The sequence below is a fragment of the Eumetopias jubatus genome, unplaced genomic scaffold (genome assembly GCF_037043125.1).
Source record: "Eumetopias jubatus isolate StellerSeaLion01/CBP00866 unplaced genomic scaffold, mEumJub1_p1.0 scaffold_2, whole genome shotgun sequence".
Lineage (NCBI taxonomy): Eukaryota > Metazoa > Chordata > Mammalia > Carnivora > Otariidae > Eumetopias > Eumetopias jubatus.
In genome coordinates, this window is record NW_028274808.1 from 116388215 (window position 1) to 116407174 (window position 18960).

General features: G+C 32.5%; 1 protein-coding gene across 3 annotated transcripts in view; it reads left to right on the plus strand.

The window, feature by feature from the left end:
* PPA2 (inorganic pyrophosphatase 2) overlaps positions 1-18960 on the plus strand; it is an 83701-nt gene that overhangs the window by 39486 nt on the left and 25255 nt on the right. For all 3 annotated transcript variants that reach the window (XM_028121293.1, XM_088021077.1, XM_028121294.2), the window contains exons 8-9: positions 15979-16106; positions 18484-18569. In XM_028121293.1, coding sequence (XP_027977094.1) covers positions 15979-16106; positions 18484-18569 — 214 coding nt within the window. The remainder of the gene's footprint in view (positions 1-15978; positions 16107-18483; positions 18570-18960) is intronic.

Consider the following 18960-nt stretch of genomic DNA (forward strand, 5'->3'; position numbering starts at 1 on the left):
CTTGTACAAAAAGACACGCAGAAATTCTGAAGCTTATTTAGGTTGAGGTGACATCAGACTAGAATAATTACAACAAGAACTTGTTTTGAAAGAAAAAAGGGACTTTTTTCCATTCCACTAGAAGGAACACATACCTTCATCATGAAAAATACAACAGTGCTTCTTCATAATACGTTTTTAAAATCCTAAAATTAAAAGATTAGATGAGTGTTATTGGCATATTTTGCTCAGAAATGGTATGCTGACTTTTGTTTTTGTATTTACTTCCTGAATGAGTAAGGTATACAGAGGGAAAATGGATTATTATTTACTTTAAGAATATTTGCATGTTGTTCACTCTGGAAAGTACCTGAAGTAATAACTCTCAAATATCTAGATTTTGTAAAGTAGGTTTTATAGTTTTAAGAATTAGAGGTGTTTTCTTTTATTACTTCTCATTCCTTTTACCTTCACATTATTGTGATATATTCTACATATCTTCATTGAGTTTTCTTTTCTCTCTTATTTTACAGTGACCCAAGGGAAAAATAGATACAGGTACAAAGTAAAAGGCTGAAAAAATTGTAGTATAAGTATTTTTTTTTTTGAATCATGGAATACTAGATGACCCTACGTAGGAGCCTTTATTTTTAATTTAAACTCAAGTTTTGATTTATATTTACTGTATCTCTCAAACATCATCCAGCTGATCTCTCAACTATTTCAAACAAAAGACAAGAGTTCTTGTTGTCTTGCTGCTTAAGCAGATGTTAATGGACAGAAATCGTTCTTAATCTTAACTTTTTTCTTCACTACTTAGCCTGGTATTGTCTGTGTTTTCATTAGCACCTACTAAAGGGGGGTATTGGGGATGAGAACGGAGAGATGGTCAGGAATTACAGGGGTTGAAAGCTTCCTAAATTTGTGTAGGAATTTTTTAGAAGATCAGTTTGTATAATTTAATTATACTGTGTAATAGGTTTTTCTTATAATAATTAATCTATCTTCTAAAGGTACCTAACATATAATTCAGGAGGAGCTTAAGACCTTGGCAGGGGGAGGGGACCTTAGAATAAAGGAATCATTTCTTGATTTTGAGGTTAGATGAATTGCCTGTTATAACAACCTATGATTTTATGACAGTAAGATAAAAATGTATATTTGGATTCATACGATTAAATAAATATTAGCCAACAGATATTAAAAATTTATTGCTGTTCTGTCTCTACTGTACATCTTTGAAAATTAACAATATTTAATCTCGGGTGCCTGGGTGGCTCAGTCGTTAAGCATCTGCCTTCGGCTCAGGCCATGATCTCTGTCAAATAAATAAATAAAATCTTTAAAAAAAATTAAAAAAATAAAAAAAAATAAAAACAATATTTAATCTCACATTTGGTAACATTTAAAAATTTTATTATGTGTACCTTTTAAAATCACGACAACAGGATTGTGGATGGCATTTTTAATTATAAAAATAATCATATACTTGGAAATAAATACTCATAAGTGTAATAAAAAGGTATATGAAATAAAAAGTAAAATTCTCCTTCCCCCTTCTCACCCCGTCTGACTTCTCATCTCTTCTTCCTTCTGTTTTTAGTTCTGAGTGGTTGCTTCTCTACTCGAAGCATTTTACACCTCTCTTCTTAATTATTGTTTTTTTCCCTTTTGACTCAGGTTGCTGCTTTGAAAAACCAAAGGAATTTAACTTCTTAAACATTTAAATTTTGTTACCATATTTCATCTTTATCTTAATAACTCTAAGTAATACACTTTGAGCTCTATTTATTGCTTCATTAATTTTGAACAGTAACTTGTGGTTGCCCAGTATAGAACCAGGGCATTGAAGTTTCTGTTATTTCTCTGTCCTTTACAGACCAGCTTCTCTGAATTATACGTTAGCTCTGTATGTCTAAATTTATAATGTTTAAATTCTGTTCTTTAACTGTTTCTTATGTTTGGTCTCTTGAATCTGAAAATTGAAAAATAAAATAACAACTAGCAGTTACAGTCTTTATGTGAATATTAGTTACCTCCTTTATCATACTTTTTATTAAAAGACCAGGTATGGATACAAGAGAACAGCTTGCTGCACAGCGACCATCATGGGGTTTCTTTTCATTGCCCTGGGTTAGGAGTTCTGTTTTTTCTTAGATTCTTTCATGTCCTCTTTTTTGTTTTCCATTTTCATTGTTGGCCAGTATGGATTTCCCCAATTTTTTTTTACAGAAAATGCATGGGAGATTGATTCTGAGTCCATACATGTTGGAAATGTCTTTTTTTGGTCACCTTCTCTTTAATAATTAACTTTGGTATATAATGCAGTAACTTAAAATACAAATTAGTGTGTGTGAATTGGTATTTTTAATCATAGAGGAGTAAGTGATTTTATAACAGTTTAAACATTTGTTATCTATACTTCTTGGCATTTTTATTAGATGGATCAACAGAAGGAAAGGTTAAAACCATGTAGGAAAGAGTAGCTATCTGGAATTTTTTTAATTCTGTAGTTTTCTGAGGATGTGTGTAATACAGAAATTCATAGAGAATTTTTTATTACTTTTTACACATTTTCATTGTTAGGCATTTAAAAAATAAATCCCTCTTGTTAATTTCCACTACCTTAAGAAAAAGCTGTTTTTTGACATGATCAGTACCTATTTTTTCTTTTTTGAAAGCAGAGAAGTCTGTTTCAATTTATAGACAACATGTCCTTCCATATTTTCATATATATTTTTAAAATTATTTTTTGCTATATTAATTCATTTAATTATGATTCTGCAAGGATGTTTTAGGGTTATTTTATTATAAAATAACTTTTTTGATCCAAATGAATGTATGTGCAAACTTTGATACAATATCCTGTTTTAATATTTATAGTTTTTAACTTTGACGTGACTAAACTAAAACTAGCCATTGCATCAGAGAACATGTTTCACTTAGAAGCTGTGGTTGCTGGCTATATTCCTTTAAGTTTAATCTTATTTAAATCTTGAAGTTTTGCCTTCTGAAACTGGAGTAGCCGCTGTGAAAATCTAAAAATAGTCTTAAAATAACATTTAAAAACAAATTCTTTGTACTCCCTGATAGAAAATCAGTCACTTTGGCTGGAGCACTAGGACCATTTAATACACTGTAATTAGGTTCCAGGCTCTCATGCTCTTAATGGTACCTTAATGGCCTGAAAGAGTTAATAAGACTCCCAGGGCTCCGAAATTGTTACTAGAGAATGCCTTGGCCATTAGGGATAATAGCGTTTGGTTATGAAATAACCAAGTTCAGAGCTTTTTAAGAAGATTAAAATGCCAGGGCATGTGTAATTTCTCCTTTGGCTAAATTAACCACCTTCTATAATGTAGAGCCTCACATATTCTCCAGACAGATGTTTGAGCCTCTTCAGACCTGCCAGTGATGCCTAAGGACCTTATGTCAGGTGACATAACATTATAGGAGGTTATTTAGGCCCAGAAGCCACTTCAATTTTCAGAGTGTTAAATAAATGAAAACTATTGTCTCTTGTCCTCTTTTTAAATGTTGCTTGTGCAGTGATACTGTTTTATAAAATGAAAAATTAGGAAACAAAAATGGAAATCAGAACAAGTATATTGATGTAGATACATTCTGGGATGAATAAATCGCATGAGTGAAAAGGGATTATTTAAAATGAGGCGGTTGGGAATTTTTCAAAGGCCGGCATTGTACTTTTCTTAGAATTCTCATAATTTATATATATTTGATATACGTAGAATTTCAGCTTACATTTAGAGAAATTTAAAAAGTAAAACTACAGAGTTCCCTTTATGTCTTTCAAGACAGTAATAAACATGTGAAAACCAAATCTGTTTGGCTCAAATTTTCATTTGCTAAATGAACATCTGGTGTCCCTATAATTATTATTTTAAAAATAAGCAAATTAACATGGTGTTTGATTTCCGTACTTTCTAAAACACAGTTTAAATAGTGTTATTTAGGGGGAAAAATAGAGAATAGCATAGAAATCTTAAGGAAGATATTTGTGTTAACCTTATAACCAGATGGACTAGAGCTCAGTTTGCTTTTCTGTGCATGTACTGTTTGGGACAGAAAGGGCTTGCGTGTCACCATTGTCATCCCCAAAGCTCTAACATTTCTGCAGCAATTCCTGTGTGTCTAGTAACTATGCTGAGTGCTTCTTTTGGAGTATCTGTTTAATGTTCACACAAGCTCAAGCAAACTGTGGTAATGTCCTCCCCCTCTTTTTTTTTCTTTTTTTCCCCAGATTAAGAAACTAAGGCACTGCTGTGAGAGGGGCGGGTTGGTTAGTAACTTGTCTAAAGTCATACAGGGAGCCACTGGAATCCATTTGGGCTCCAGAGCTCATGCTGTTCACTGCATTCCACTACCCCTATGAAGAGTACTGGAGTAGTCGAATGTATCCATGGCCTTGGACAGTGTTGCTTTCTGGGAGTACTGACCATTTGCTCTTAAATAATTTCACATCAGCAGATACTTAAGATTAGAGGTCCCAATAAAAAGATGGCTTTTTTTGATCTTCATTCCTTTGATTTCATTAATTGGGATAGGCATGGGTGTGTAAGGATGGGGTGTGGGAGGAGGTAGTTTGAGGAACAGGGATGAATTGAGTGAAATGTACTATAATTAAGAATAGAATTAAATTACTGGGAATCTTTTCCCTCTTTTTGAAACCTTGACCTCTTTCAGTGCTTTTTAGGTTTTAGTCATATTCCTATGATGTGGTGAAGAGTAGGGGAGGCCGAAATTCTAAAATCCCTCTGTGTAAGTTACTGACCTTGGAAACGTCGTGTAATCTCTGGAAGCTTTAATTTCTTCATCTCCAAAGGTGCAGGAATGATCCTGTAATGGGAAAAACCCTAGGGATCATTTACCAATCTCTAAATTTTGGTTGTTCAAGGAAATATTTTTAATTCATTATTTTCAGCCTTCTTTTAAAGTAGAAACACCTAAATAAATTGTCTTCAAAGGTAATGCTGAAGGAAACAGTTTAAATTAAAGGATTATGAGGTAGATTTCTGGGGGACATTGGCACATCTTTTTTCTTTTTTTTTAAGATTTTATTTATTTGAGAGAGCGTGCATGCACAAGCAGGGGTGGGGAGCAGAGGGGGAGGGAGAAACAGACTCCCCACTGATCAGGGAGCTTCAGTCCCAGGATCCTGAGATCAGGACCTGAGCCAAAGGCAGACACCCTAACCCACTGAGCCACCCAGGCACCTGGCACATCTTTAAGTACTCTAGGGTAGCTTTTACATGATGGAGCTGTAACTTCATTGATGGTCTTTCCAACCCAAAACTGGAGTATTTAGCCACTTTGTTACATGTTTCAAATTAAAATTAAATTAGAAAACTATATGAATTTCTACCACATACAAGGCACCTGGAAGGTTTTTATTTTACTGGTCATATAAAGTTTATTGTGAAATGGCAATGAATATTTATATTTTCGGGAAAAAAAAGTCTACCAGCTCTTTTCCAAGAGGTTTTTCTGATACAATACAAATAGACCTTTGTGTAGAATTACTTTGTTTGGTATAACCTATTTTGATGTGTGTTCACTGCCATTGTTTTTCATGATATTAATATATACTGGTACAGGTGTTGATAAGAGTAGAATTGGTAAAAAAGGGTAATGGAGAAGGAAAGGTCAACAAAATCGGGGTTACTGCCCCTCCGTCTGTGTGCTATTAAGCATAGATGTGTAGAGCTGTGTGAAAAACAGTCTTTTTAGGGATCTGAGTAAACATAAACTATTCAAACTATTAAGTCACTGAGTTAGAGCCTCTCTTTGTGATGCAGAAGATACAGTGCGTGTTATGGAATTGGAACTGTTTCTTGTGAATGTTTATAAGCTATCATTAGAAACATATGTTCTTGCTTCCCACAGATTTTGTTTAGAGGCCAGTTGTACACATATTTAGCTCTATGAGTGCAGCAGCTCTAGTATTGGAATGAGAGCTTTGTGCGTTTGCATCATTTCCTTTGGTAAAGTCCCATAGAATTGGGAGCTCTTTTTTCCTTTTTTTTTTTAATCCTCTCTGGACAAAATTTCAAGCATGTGACCATTTCCTAGTTTTTTTTTTTTAATAATATGAGCAAAGAGATATGGTATTACATTTATGTAACTGATTTTTATCTAAAAATTTAAAAAAATTCTCAGCTGATTATATGCTTCCTTCCCTTCATGTTATGGTTTGGTGGAAATAATCCAGATAAAAACGGCATTTTAATTTTTTTCTCCAGATGTTCTTCATGGAAGTACAGGTGGTTCTCAGTTTGGGGATGTGGATAAGGAAGTAAGAAATGTGCATCTGTCTAAATAGTTTGCTAAAGCTCCTTGGGTGATTCTGATAGATTTATCCAAGTTGAGAATCATTCTATTAGCTTATCCTCTGCTGGTTGGATATTCAAGTCTTGAATCTAGAATAATTGATAATAGTTTTGATATACATTTAAGTGGGAGATGTAATCACCTAATCAAATTTGAGGATATCCCTCCCCCACCACACACATACCTACAGGTGTCACCCCGTATTTAAAGCTATTATATTGAGGTTACTCTGTATCCTTTGAGATCCTGAGTAAATTTTGTAACCCCAATTTCCTAATTTATATAAGGAAATAAATAATACCTAATTTACAAATTTTGAAGCTTCAATGACCTATTACCGAGCATTTAAAAAATTTGTTTTGCCAGGCTGATAGATGAAAAATGGTATCGTCATTTAATTTTGCATTATTCTACTTAATGCTAAGTAGATGGAGTGTCTTTTTCATATATTTATTGGCTATTTGTATCTTCCTTTCTGTGAATTGCCTATGCATATTACTCACCATTTTTCTATTGAGTTGATATATGGAAATTGCTTGGATATTTTGGAAGTTAATTCTTTATTAATTTAGGTTGCAAATATTTTCTCCCCATCTGCAGAGATACTGTTGCCTTTTGGCTTCTAGATATTTCAATTTTGATGTATTCCATTTTATCCATCATTTTTATACATGACTTTAACATTTTGATTCTTATTTAAGGATTTCTTACCCCATAGAAAGATGTTTTTCTTTTTATTTCCATTTTGTTCTTTTGTATTTTAATTTTTTTTACAATTGGATCTTTAGTCTTTATGGAATTTATTTTATTTTTTCCATATGTACAATTTTCCCATCACCATTTAACAGACAAATCTGTTCTCTTCCCAGTGTTTTGAAATGTCTCCTTTATCATATATTGCATTCTTATTTATACAAAGAGTCTGTTTCTGGATTCTGTTTAGTGTCAGTGATCTATTCCTGAGCCAGTGCCATATTATTTTATTTTAACTACTATAGCCTCATAATACAAGACAAATCTTTCTCCTTTTGTTCTGTGGAACAAACTTGCAGACTTGTTTGGTTTTTCTTATGCTTTATTCTTTGCAAAATTTGGAATCAAATTGTCAAGGATTTCTGCTATCATTAAAATATTAAATGCATCAATGAATATATATATATTGCCATTTATTCAGGCTTTCTAACATTTCTTTTAGTGAAGTACTTGTAGATTACTGTGAAGATCTTTTACATTTTCTGTTAGGTTTGTGTCTAGGTATTTAATACTAATTTTTCCATTACAAAGCTTGGTACAGTGCCTGGCATGTTATAGGTGCTCAATAATTTTTTAAAATTGATGAATAAGTGAATATGCATATAGTTATTGATAAATCAAAAGATGTGTGTATTGAGCAAAGTCTGAAAAGAACTCCAAAAGTGAATTTTCACTTATTTTGAAGGGAGAAAATATTTATACTTAAAAATTCTGGCATTTTTTAACAACTGCAATTTTCTTTAGAGTCGTGTACATTTCTATACATGTACATATGTAGTCTTTGCTTAATGCTTTGGAGATTCATGTGTATTACTGTGTGTAATCAGTATAGTTTGTTCCATTTGATTACTGAATAGTGTTCCGTTTACAAATATACCACAGTTTATTCATCTCCTTGATGGAAATTTGGGTTCTGGCTTTGGGCTAATACAAATAAAGTTGCTATGAACATTTAAATACAAGTCTTTGTGTGAGTGTATGTTTTCCTTTCTCTTAGGGAAATACCTAGGAATAGGGTTACTGGGTCAGATGATAATTACATGCTTAACATGGTGAGAAATTGTTAAACTGTTTACCAAAGTGGCTGTATCATTTTGCACTTCTACCAGCAGTTCTGCGAGAGATCCTCTTCTTCACAGAACCTCTCTCTATTCTTTGTCTTAAATAATAAAATATCTTTTAAAGAAACTAGAAGAAACACACACACGTGTAATTTTTTACATTTACCCACATATTTGCCGTGTCCATAACCATATATTTTGTTACAGAAAACAAAAAGAAGCTGAAGATCTGTAGTTTCCATTTGGTGTCATTTACCTTCAACTTGAAGACTTCAGCATTTTTTTGTGGTACAGTTCTGCTGGTGATGAATTCTCTCTATTTCATTGATCTGATACTGTCTTTTCTTGCCTTTGTTTTGGAAGTGTAGTTTCACTGGATATAGAATTTTGAGTTAAAGCGATTTTTGTAAAGACGTTCCATTTTCTTTTGGTCTCCACTGTTTCTGATGAGAAATTAACAGTTAATGTATTGTTACCCAGTATATAATGTAATGTTTTCTCAGACTGTTTTGAAGATTTTTCTCCTGTTTTTGGATTTCAGCAGTTTTTCTGTGATATGCTAAGGTGTCCTTTCCTTAATATTTATCCTGCTTAGGGTATATTGAACTTTGCAGATCTTCAAGTTCATGTTTTTAACACATTTGGGTAAAACCCAAATTATTTACCATAATTTTTTTACCCCATTCTCTCACCTTCATTCTGAGACTTCTGATACACATATTTTAGACCACTTTTTATTGTCTCATGGGTCACTAAAGCTTTTTTTATGTCTTTACAGTCTTTATTCCTTACTCTTCTTCAGACAGGATAATTACTATTGTTTTTGTCTTCTACTTCTGTGATTTTTTTTGCCATATCCAAGTTCTATTAAATCCTTATCTGATTTTTCATTTCATATACTCCCTCATATGGTTTTTTTTGATAGTAAAGTTTTTCCTCCTTAACTGAAATTTCCACTTGTTTAATGCTTCATAACCGTATTTTTTTGAAAGTCCTTGACTGTATTTGTAGTAAGTACTTTAAAATCCTCATTTGCATGGGTCATCTCAGGATTGATTTCTGTTGGCTCTTTTTTTCTCTTGATTAGGAGTCCCAGAAATATTCTAGTATGTGCAATAAATCATATGGTCATCTTGCTTTTACCTGACAGGTATTTTTGTTCCATATTGAGTCTGCAAGGTGCTTATCTTGTTTTTGAGCATTTTTGGTGTTCTATTTTTATGTTTTCTGTCTTGGTGTAGTTAAACCTGAGGGAGTTTGTTGAAACATGAATTCACTCCCTCATCTTTGTCAGATGTTTCTGTTTTTTGTAAAGAGAAATGCTTCAGATAGTTGGGCATTGTTTTTAATTGATAATTTGGGTAATGTACTTGAACTGAGTGAGTCTCGCTCTAGAAATAAAGGAATTTTATTTATATATTTCCTCTCTGTTCCAAATGTTTTAAAAAATGGTTGTTTAGATTTAACTTAAACATGGTAGAAATGAAAAAACTTTGTAAGAACTAAACTGCAGTAATACTAGAAGTAAAGGTAAATGTGTACATCATTAAATAAGAGATTAATTACAAATTCATTTGAGGCCTGACCTTTACCATAAGAAAAAGTACGTTTATAGAAAAATGTTATGATTAAGTACGCGTTTGTGTATGTGTGTGTATGTCCAGATGCCTTTTATGTTATTTTTAGTGCTTGTTTACAGGGTTTATATCAATACCTAGCTTCTTCGATTTCTCAGTAGAGTCATACACATTAAACATAAAGTAACTGTCAGTATTAATGAAAATATGTTCATTAATTTTCTAAATTATTAATTCATATTTATTAATTTTTGAGCATCTAAGGCTCTAGGTTTCCCTGTGAATATAACTGTGTCTACATTCCATGGAAAAGGCTTTAGGGGATTGGAAGGACGATAAATATTTCTTAAAACTATCCCTTATTTTTTTTAAAATGATTTTTAATATGCTATCTTATTTAATCCTCACAACAACCATGATTTTTCCATTTTGTGTTTGAGGAAACACACAGACTAATGTATTTTCCCAAGATGATGCACTATATGAATGCCAGAACTGGAGTTTGAACTTAGTGCCGTCTGATTCCAAATGGGATGTTTTTCCTGGTTTACCTTATTTCTTCTTAAAAACTTTGAGTGTTCTTATTTTCATTATTTTCTGAATATTCTTAAGAGTTTTTATTTCCTTTTGGGCCAAAAAAGGTTTTCACTAAGTAAATAACAAAGTATATTTTTGTTTTGTTTTCAACATCCAATTTTTAATTATACAAAAAGTTGAGAGGACTGGGTGTGGTTCTTTCTTGGTAGGCAAGAGAATTATTTAAAATTTTTTATTGTTGATCTGTAGATTTATTGTATTTGCTTACCAAATGTGTTGTCCTCATTTTCTCATGCTTAAAATTTCTTTATGTTCGTTTGTTTTTAGTACATAATTTAATACATCATCTTTATAGTTCATTATTCCTTAAAATGTCTCTAGATTAAAAAGATCTCATACTTTGTTCCTCATTCTTGATGAGCTGTCTGTATAAAATGAACCTTATCAGCTCAAGTTTTCACCTCTTTTACATCGTTTATTTCTGAAATCTGGGTAAAATTGAAGTCTAGGCAAGCACATGTGACTAGAAACTCCCCCTTGTGTGAGAGTGTATTTTTAGTAAAAAAGAACAGAAGAAACTTCACAAACCACTTCTTTTTTTCTTTTTCCTTAGTAGATCACAATTTGTGACATTCTTTTAGGTTTTAGAAACAAGTGAATTGGTTTATACTGAAAAGAAACCAGATTACATGAAATGTATACCAGTATCTCTGATGAAGGAAAACGATAAGTCACAAAAATTGCTTTTAAAAATACAAAGTATTACGGTCCTCTAATGTCTACAGAGAGAATGATTTTTTTTTTTAATTTATTTATTTGACACAGAGAGAGTACATGCAGAGGGAGAAGCAGGTTCCCTCCTGAGCAAGGGGCCTGATGCGGGGCTCCATCCCAGGACCCTGAGATCATGACCTGAGCTGAAGGCAGACACTTAACCATCTGAGCCGCCCAGGCGCCCCAAGAGAATGATGGGTTTTGACTAAGATATTTTAGATTAATTTCTTTGCTTTTATAAATTCCTAAATCAAAATTAGTTAAGAAAAACTAAATTAAATTGGAAAGCGCTGAACTTGGAAAAGCCAAATTGAGCTTTAGAATTTGTTATTACATCATTTTCTGTTCTGCCTTATAGCTAGCGTTTAATAAATTTATAAATATTCCAATGGATTTATGTAGAACTATGATTCATAAATTATATATCTTTAGTTTTAATATAAAAATTCTAAGGAAACTCCATATAATCTTTGTTAATTAAATTTTCAGGTTTGGAAACCGCTTTGTTATAAAGTAAAACAATGTAACAAAAGTAAATGTAATGTATATATGTAACAAATGTAATAAATGTAACAAAAACAATGTAACAAAGTAAAACAATGGCTGTTCCTACTTGTAAGAAGTATGATACCTTTTATGAAGCTTTTAAAAAAAAACTAGGGTTATAAATATTTAGGTGACTGCTTTTAATTGTACTATAATTTAAATTGTTACTTAACATTGCCAATTTTTCCTTTTTAGTTCTTTGATACCTTAAATTTTATGTAAATCTGATCTTTACTGGGTTTTGTTTTTAATTTTTTCTTTCATTGGTAATTCCTCTCAGTTCTGCTTTCTAAAAATATCTAAAATTGACCATTTGTCACCACCTCCATGCAACTACCATTTATCTAGACCCTCATCATATTTCATCTGTATGGATTCTTCCTGTAGCTTGTTGCTTGATTTCCTTCTTTTACTTCTTCCTCTACACAGTCTTTTACCTACACAGCAGAAAAAGAGCGATCTCCCTAAAACCCATACTCCTCAGTCCAGAACCCTCTAAGGGCTTCTCATCTCAAGAAGGATGTCCCTTAGAGTCCTTTGTGACTGGCCTATGGCTGCTTCTCTCATTTCATCTCCTAACACTCTTTCTTCACTCTGCTTTAAACACAGGGCTTTCTTAGTCTTCCTCAAACATTTTAAGCACACTCACAAGCAGAATATTGGCACTTCCTATCTTCCTCTCAGGACTCCTCCTCTTCTAGATATTTGAATGAGTTGTTGCTATACTTCATCCAAGAATTTGCTAAAATACATTTTATCAGAGGCTGCCACTGACCTTTCATATCTAAAATACTCTTTGCAGAGCTAGATACATAACTAGATTTTTATGTCTTTTTCTCGTCTTTAAGAATTTTTTTACTCAGGCCTAATTTGACAACAAATATTTTTTAGTAACATTTTATTGAATTCTTTCAAAACATTCAAATTACTTTTGCAGAAACACAGTCTTTTTTGTACTGGTAAAATCATTGCCTTATATAATATTTTACTAATTCTCATGATTATAACTACTGATACAGTTGGCAAAAATGTTTTGGGAATAAACATACCTGATTCATGATAAAGCTAAAACTTAACTGGTACAAGTGAAGTGTGGACTTCATTCCAGAGTTGTCTACCAGACTCAACATACAGACCACTATGGACATTAGTCAGAGAATATTTTACAGAAGTGGAAAGTCTTTGCTAATCATCCAGGGAGTTGATCAAGTAGATCTCAGTTAAAAGAGTTTGATTTGTAATTAAAAACAAACTGAAGTTTAGCTTGATTATATAAAAGAACTCTTCTAGATTATTATTTTATTGTTGGGTTCATCTTGAAAATACATTGTATAATTGTTATAATAGAAACTTCCATATGAAGTTAACTCCAAGAATGGGAATAAGTAACTCCTAGAGAATTGCTGCTTTTCTTAACATATATTGTAAAAAAAAATACATCTGATGAAAAATTCTGGAAGTGGATGAAAGTGATGGTTATATACAGTATTGTGGGTGTACTTAATGCCACTGAATTGTACTCTTAAAAATGATAAATTTTATGTTGTGTATATTTTACCACAATAAAACTAAAAAGTACATCTACACTTACACTCTTTTAACATAAAACCTATGACAATGTAACTCTACAATATAGAAGAAAAAGCAGAATTCATGGAATTAGAAGACATATTTATATGATACCAATTATGCCATGAATGTATTGGATAAAGTTTGGCAGTTCTTTTGCATTTTCTTAGCTATAGTTTTCTTATGTTTAATATGAATGTACTTCTCAGTTTTATGAAGAACAAATGAGTTATTCAGTTTATGAGAAGCAAATGAGGTCTTTTTTAAACTCTGAATCAGATTATAGATTGTATGTGTAATTTTTCATATTTTCAGAAGGATAATTAATTGAACTGGCTATTGGTATTGGAGATTTTTGGCTTGAGGCATTTGCTGTTGAGATTTTTAAAATGTTTAAGTTGTGTATTTTGAATTTTTTGCTTGCTTTGTTTTTCTGTGTGAAAATACAGCTTTTTCCCCCTAGGTTATAATTAATTGAGAATGGAAATGTTTATCTTATGTTTGGAGTGTTTTATTGGGCATTATTAAATTGTCAGGGTTTCTGTTATCGGTATCTTTGCCTAACAGGCCTTCTGTATAACGTCTGGAAAGAACGCTGCCTAAGCCGAGTTAGATATTGGATAACTTAGCTTTTCCGTTCTTATTTGAAGTGACTGAGTTGAAAAAACATTCACAAAAAAATAAAAATTGCAGTGGGATAGAGAACAGTAGATTGGGTAAGGTACAATGATAAAGTCATTAATCAGATTTAAGTAATAGAAAATTATTTATTTTGAACCATTGATTAAATTGCTTTTCTCATTCACCTTCAGTGAACTTAAAAGATTGTTTTTTCCCCCTCTAAGAAAGAATGAGTGGGAGGAACTCAGTTTAAGAGATATTTTGCAAAAATACAGAATGTGGAAAAATGATTAATAGAAAGCCACTTTAGAAAGCACTTTATACGATAAGAAGAAAATCAGAATTTGAAGTGGAAACAATGAGTATTAGATGAAATATATATTGAGTGTTCTATTTTGGACATAACAACTCTATGACTTAAGATATAATGTATAATACTAAAAAGATCTTAGTCTTTAGAATTCACTATCTTAAACATCTTGCATTACTTAAAAAGTATGTATTGACGGTGATTAATAGAGTAGGTGTGCCCTGTGTTCAGTTTCAAGTGATTTTTTTCCCTTAGTTGTAATATTTCTGTTTTCCCCAGAATTACTTGAGATAGACGTGTGGCCCATTGATGTATTTAAAAATTTTTAATTTGATTGCCTTAAGGCAGCATACTCAATCTTCCATTTGCCATGGTTTCTGCCATTCTTACGCTGTCTGCCTTATCACACTCATTTCACTTATGTGAAACATCTGGCTTCTGGAGACATGTGTAACTATTACTAAACCCTAACAGGCAAAAGGCAAGCACAACAAGCAAAAGCATAATTCCTGTCTAACTCATGTCTGCAAAATGCTTACCTCTCTCCTTATCATGCCCAATGAAGTGGGGATTCCCATGAGATTGGATGAGCAAGTCTGAAACCAGTGATCTTTGAATTATCCCAATGCATTGTGTCATCTATTTTTGTTATAAGTTCTAATTCTTCAAGTGCTGTCAAGGCTGTTATATTGTGCATAAAGGACTATGCTAAATTTCCCGTAAGTCAGAGTCTTGTGGAGAGTAAAGGTTTCTAGTTTTAACTAGTTATTCTTCATACATTTTTTGAGTTGATATTTATTGGAAAGGATACATTCTTTGGAGACCTCTTGGGGAAGGGTCTGCTATTAATATAGTAATATTTTCAGTTATATTTGAATGAATGTCCTCAAAATGTGATGGTTGAGCTGTTTTTGTGGTAATCGAACTTAAAAATAAATCCTGGAAATCATTACAGAATTTGAAATGATCCATCCAGATATCACTCTGTTTAAAATTGCCCTGTTTGCATTCTCTTTTGTACTCTGCTTTATTTTTCTTCGTCAGACTTTTACCACTTAACATTTATATTTGTTATCTGTCTCTTCCTACTATATAAACCATGAAAGGGGCTTATTTCTGTTTACTGTTCTACTTCATTGCTTAGAACAATGTCTGACACAGAATGAGAAACTATTCGGTGTGTAAGTGTGTAAAACCCTTCTCATCTGACTTTAATATATTTTCTTCTGGGGACTGTCCTCTCCATCTTATCTCTAGTGGTCCTTTAGCTTAATATTTCTAAAATACAGATCCTGATGTAACTTACCTTACTCTAGGCCCTCCACTGCTCACAGAATGACATCAGTCCTTAAGCATATCTCACTTAATCTTACTGCGTTGTTGTCTCTTTCCTTTAATTAGACCTCTGAGCTCCTTGAGGAAAAGAGCTTTGTTGTCTTCATCTGCTTATCCCCTGTGCCTAACATAGTATCTGAAGGTGCTTAAGAGATGTTTGTAGAATGAAGGAGTAATATTTTACATATGAAAAAAGTCTCAAGTCCAGAGGTGGTATGTGATACATGGTGATTATGCTGCACGTTAGCTGCAGAGGTGGACTCCCTCAGTCCAGTGCTCTACCACACAATGAAGGGGGGCGGAAATCGGAAGGGGAGACAAACCATGAGAGACCATGGACTCTGAGAAATAAACTGAGGGTTCTAGAGGGGAGGGTGGTGGGCGGATGGGTTAGCCTGGTGATGGGTATTAAGGAGGGCATGTACTGAATGGAGCACTGGGTGTTATATGCAAACAATGAATCATGGAACACTACCTCAAAAACTAATGATGTAATGTATGGTGATTAACATAATAAAAGAATCAATTTCAGTTTTTAACAAAAAGTATTTTGTTTCTTCACTTGCAGATATTGATGATGTTAAGAAATACAAACCAGGTTACTTGGAAGCTACGCTTAATTGGTTTAGATTTTATAAGGTGCCAGAAGGAAAACCAGAAAACCAGTTTGCTTTTAATGGAGAATTCAAGAACAAGGTGAAGATGATAATCTTTATTTTAAAACGTACTTGTGATACTTATATGATACTTCTTTTAGCTTGGGAGGTTTCTTATGTGAATATTTGTATATAACATGGTAACAGAAGTGCTTTATACTGACTTTAAGGACATTATTTTATCATACATATTTAAAAGGATTTTTTTTTCAGGAGATCTAAGTGAATTAAGTTTTGATACATATATATATTCATCTCTTTATCTATTGACATCTCCCTCATCTCAGAAAATGAAGGATTTCCATGATCAGTCTAACTGCAAATTGTGTTTGAAGAAGAAGCTTCCATTTCCTATTCTGGAGAGGAAAAAGTTACTTACTTTACTTAATGTAAATCCAGAGGGGCTTCCCCTTAAGAGTTCATTCTACCATGACTGACTTAAGCTGCTTAACAAATAAGAAAACACTTGAATATCTTATTGCCATAGGATTTTTCTATTAGAATACCACAGAGTTACCATGAAGTATCTCTAATATGACACAAATGGAGAAAATGGGCCAAAGACATCAAGTTTAAGTCATGGAATATTTTTTTAAAGTTATCACCACTATATAAATTACACATTATACACCAACACTTAAGCGGGTACTAAGAAGTATGTTTTATAAGTAAAATAAGCCATGTTAATGGAAACTTAAAAATTATAATATCTTGCTATATAAGAATTTATTGCTTGACCTAGTATTTTTGAAAAGGAACATTCAAAGAATCCTTAAGATCTTGAGGGCTTTGTCTAAGATTAAATGTAGATATAAAACTATTATTTTCAAATAGATACTCTTACTTAAAAATAAAGTATTGAAAATTTTTAAGATAAATTATTTTTTATCTTTTTCATGTAAAAATATTGTATTTTATATTTTGTTTGAACTTTTGTGGCTCCTTATTTCCTGAAGGTAAGATTGCTAAATCATGAATTTATAGAGTGAGGTGGTTTGGGGGTGGTTGTTTTTTTGTTTTGTTTTGTTTCCTTTTGCTTGATTTTGATAAACACTAATTTTTTCTGAACGAAGACTAGATCATTGATAGAACCTGGTTTCAGAACATAATTGTCTTATGCATTGCTTTTTACCACTTCTGTTTAAAACACATTGCCTAACTCAGGAAAATTAAGTTTTATCTCTTCACCATGTTTGAAAAGATGACTCCTGTGCTATCTAGATTTTTCCTCCTGACCCCTTTAAGCAAGTGGAAAAGTGATTCTAAATATTCATAATTATTTGAATGATTTGGTTAAAAATCTTTCGTTATATTATCCGGACAATAAATTGGCTTTTTTGTCCCATTTCTTCTTCTTTTTTTTTTTTTTTTTTTTTTTCTGTTCGGACATCTTAGCTCTTTCCATAGTATGGCTATTGTGGTTTTTGTCCCATTTGTTAAGTGGAACTCCCCAACACCACTTCATTGAACCATACTCAGGCAACAGTAGAGCTGAGAGAACTTTCTTTTTTTCAGAAGTAAATTTCTCATTACATCCTGGTTCCCAGGATTCTTTATTTTCTTCATTTCTTACCATATGTGTTTAGTTGTCATTGAAGGAGAAAGGAGGTAGTATGAATTGGTTAATATATAAGGACTCTCCTTAAGGAAAACTAACAACATTTGGGGGGGTGGGCATCAAAAGAATTCGCTGCTTTGGAATAACAAAGCAAGTGTTCCTTTAGATACGTATCTAGCAAGAGGCGTGTATTGTTGATTTTGCATTTTGGGACACAGTATGAATTTATACTAAAAAAAATTTGAGAATGTGTAGGAGGTTTACTTAGACAGCGGATATTCTAGAATGATTTATACAGTTAGACTGCAGTTTTGATGATGAAATTAATAGGTATAAGCGTACTTATAGGCAAGGGACTAGACTAAGCACTTTGCATACAACTTATCCTTTCAACAGCTGGATAATTTAAACCAAGTGTTGGCAACTTTTTCTGTAAAGTACCAAATAGTAAATATTTTAGACTTTGTAGGCCGTATGGTCTCTGTCACAACTACTCACCTCTGCCATTGTAGTGCGAAAGCAGTCACAGGCCATGCACAAATGAATGGGCATGACTGTGTTCAGTAAAACTTTATTTATAAAAACTGGTGGTGAGCTAGATTTGGCCTATTGGCCTTAGTTTGCCAACCCCAAATTACATTATCTCCATTACCTTCTACTTAAAGATGAAGAAGTTAAGACTTAGTGAGATTAAGTAACTTGCTCAAAAGTCACACAGCTGATAAATAAGGATGCCAGAATTTATACTCAGGTTTGCCTAACTCCAGAGTTCATATTCTTAAAAATAAACTGTCAGTGAGAATAGTTCCATGCAAGTATAATGATGTGATCTTTATGTCTGTTTTTGGTTTGGAACTAGGCTTTTGCTCTTGAAGTTATTAAATCTACTCATGAATGTTGGAAAACATTGCTTATGAAGAAGTGTGATGGAGGGGCTATAAATTGGTAAGAGTCTTTCTGTGTAATGTTATTTTATTATTAATGGTACTAAACAACCATATTATGCTAGTCAGATCTGATTTTTTAAAGAGTTGCAGTTTTTTTTTTTTTTTCATTTAAAAAGTGCTTATGGAAAGCAATACCAAATGCTGGACACTGTGAAACTAGGAATTGACATGGTTCCTTTTCCCAAGGGATTTATAGTTTAGTGGGGGATACTGTTGAGTAAACAGGCATTTCAATTATAATACATTGTAATATGTGCAAAGATGGGGTAAAAAAAATTAGTGATTTTTCAGTATGCAAATGGTTATTTTGTTTATGTGTAACTAGCACATCATTTCTTGATGAAATAGTAATAAGCCTTTTTTCCAACATGATCTGGGTCACTAGCTGA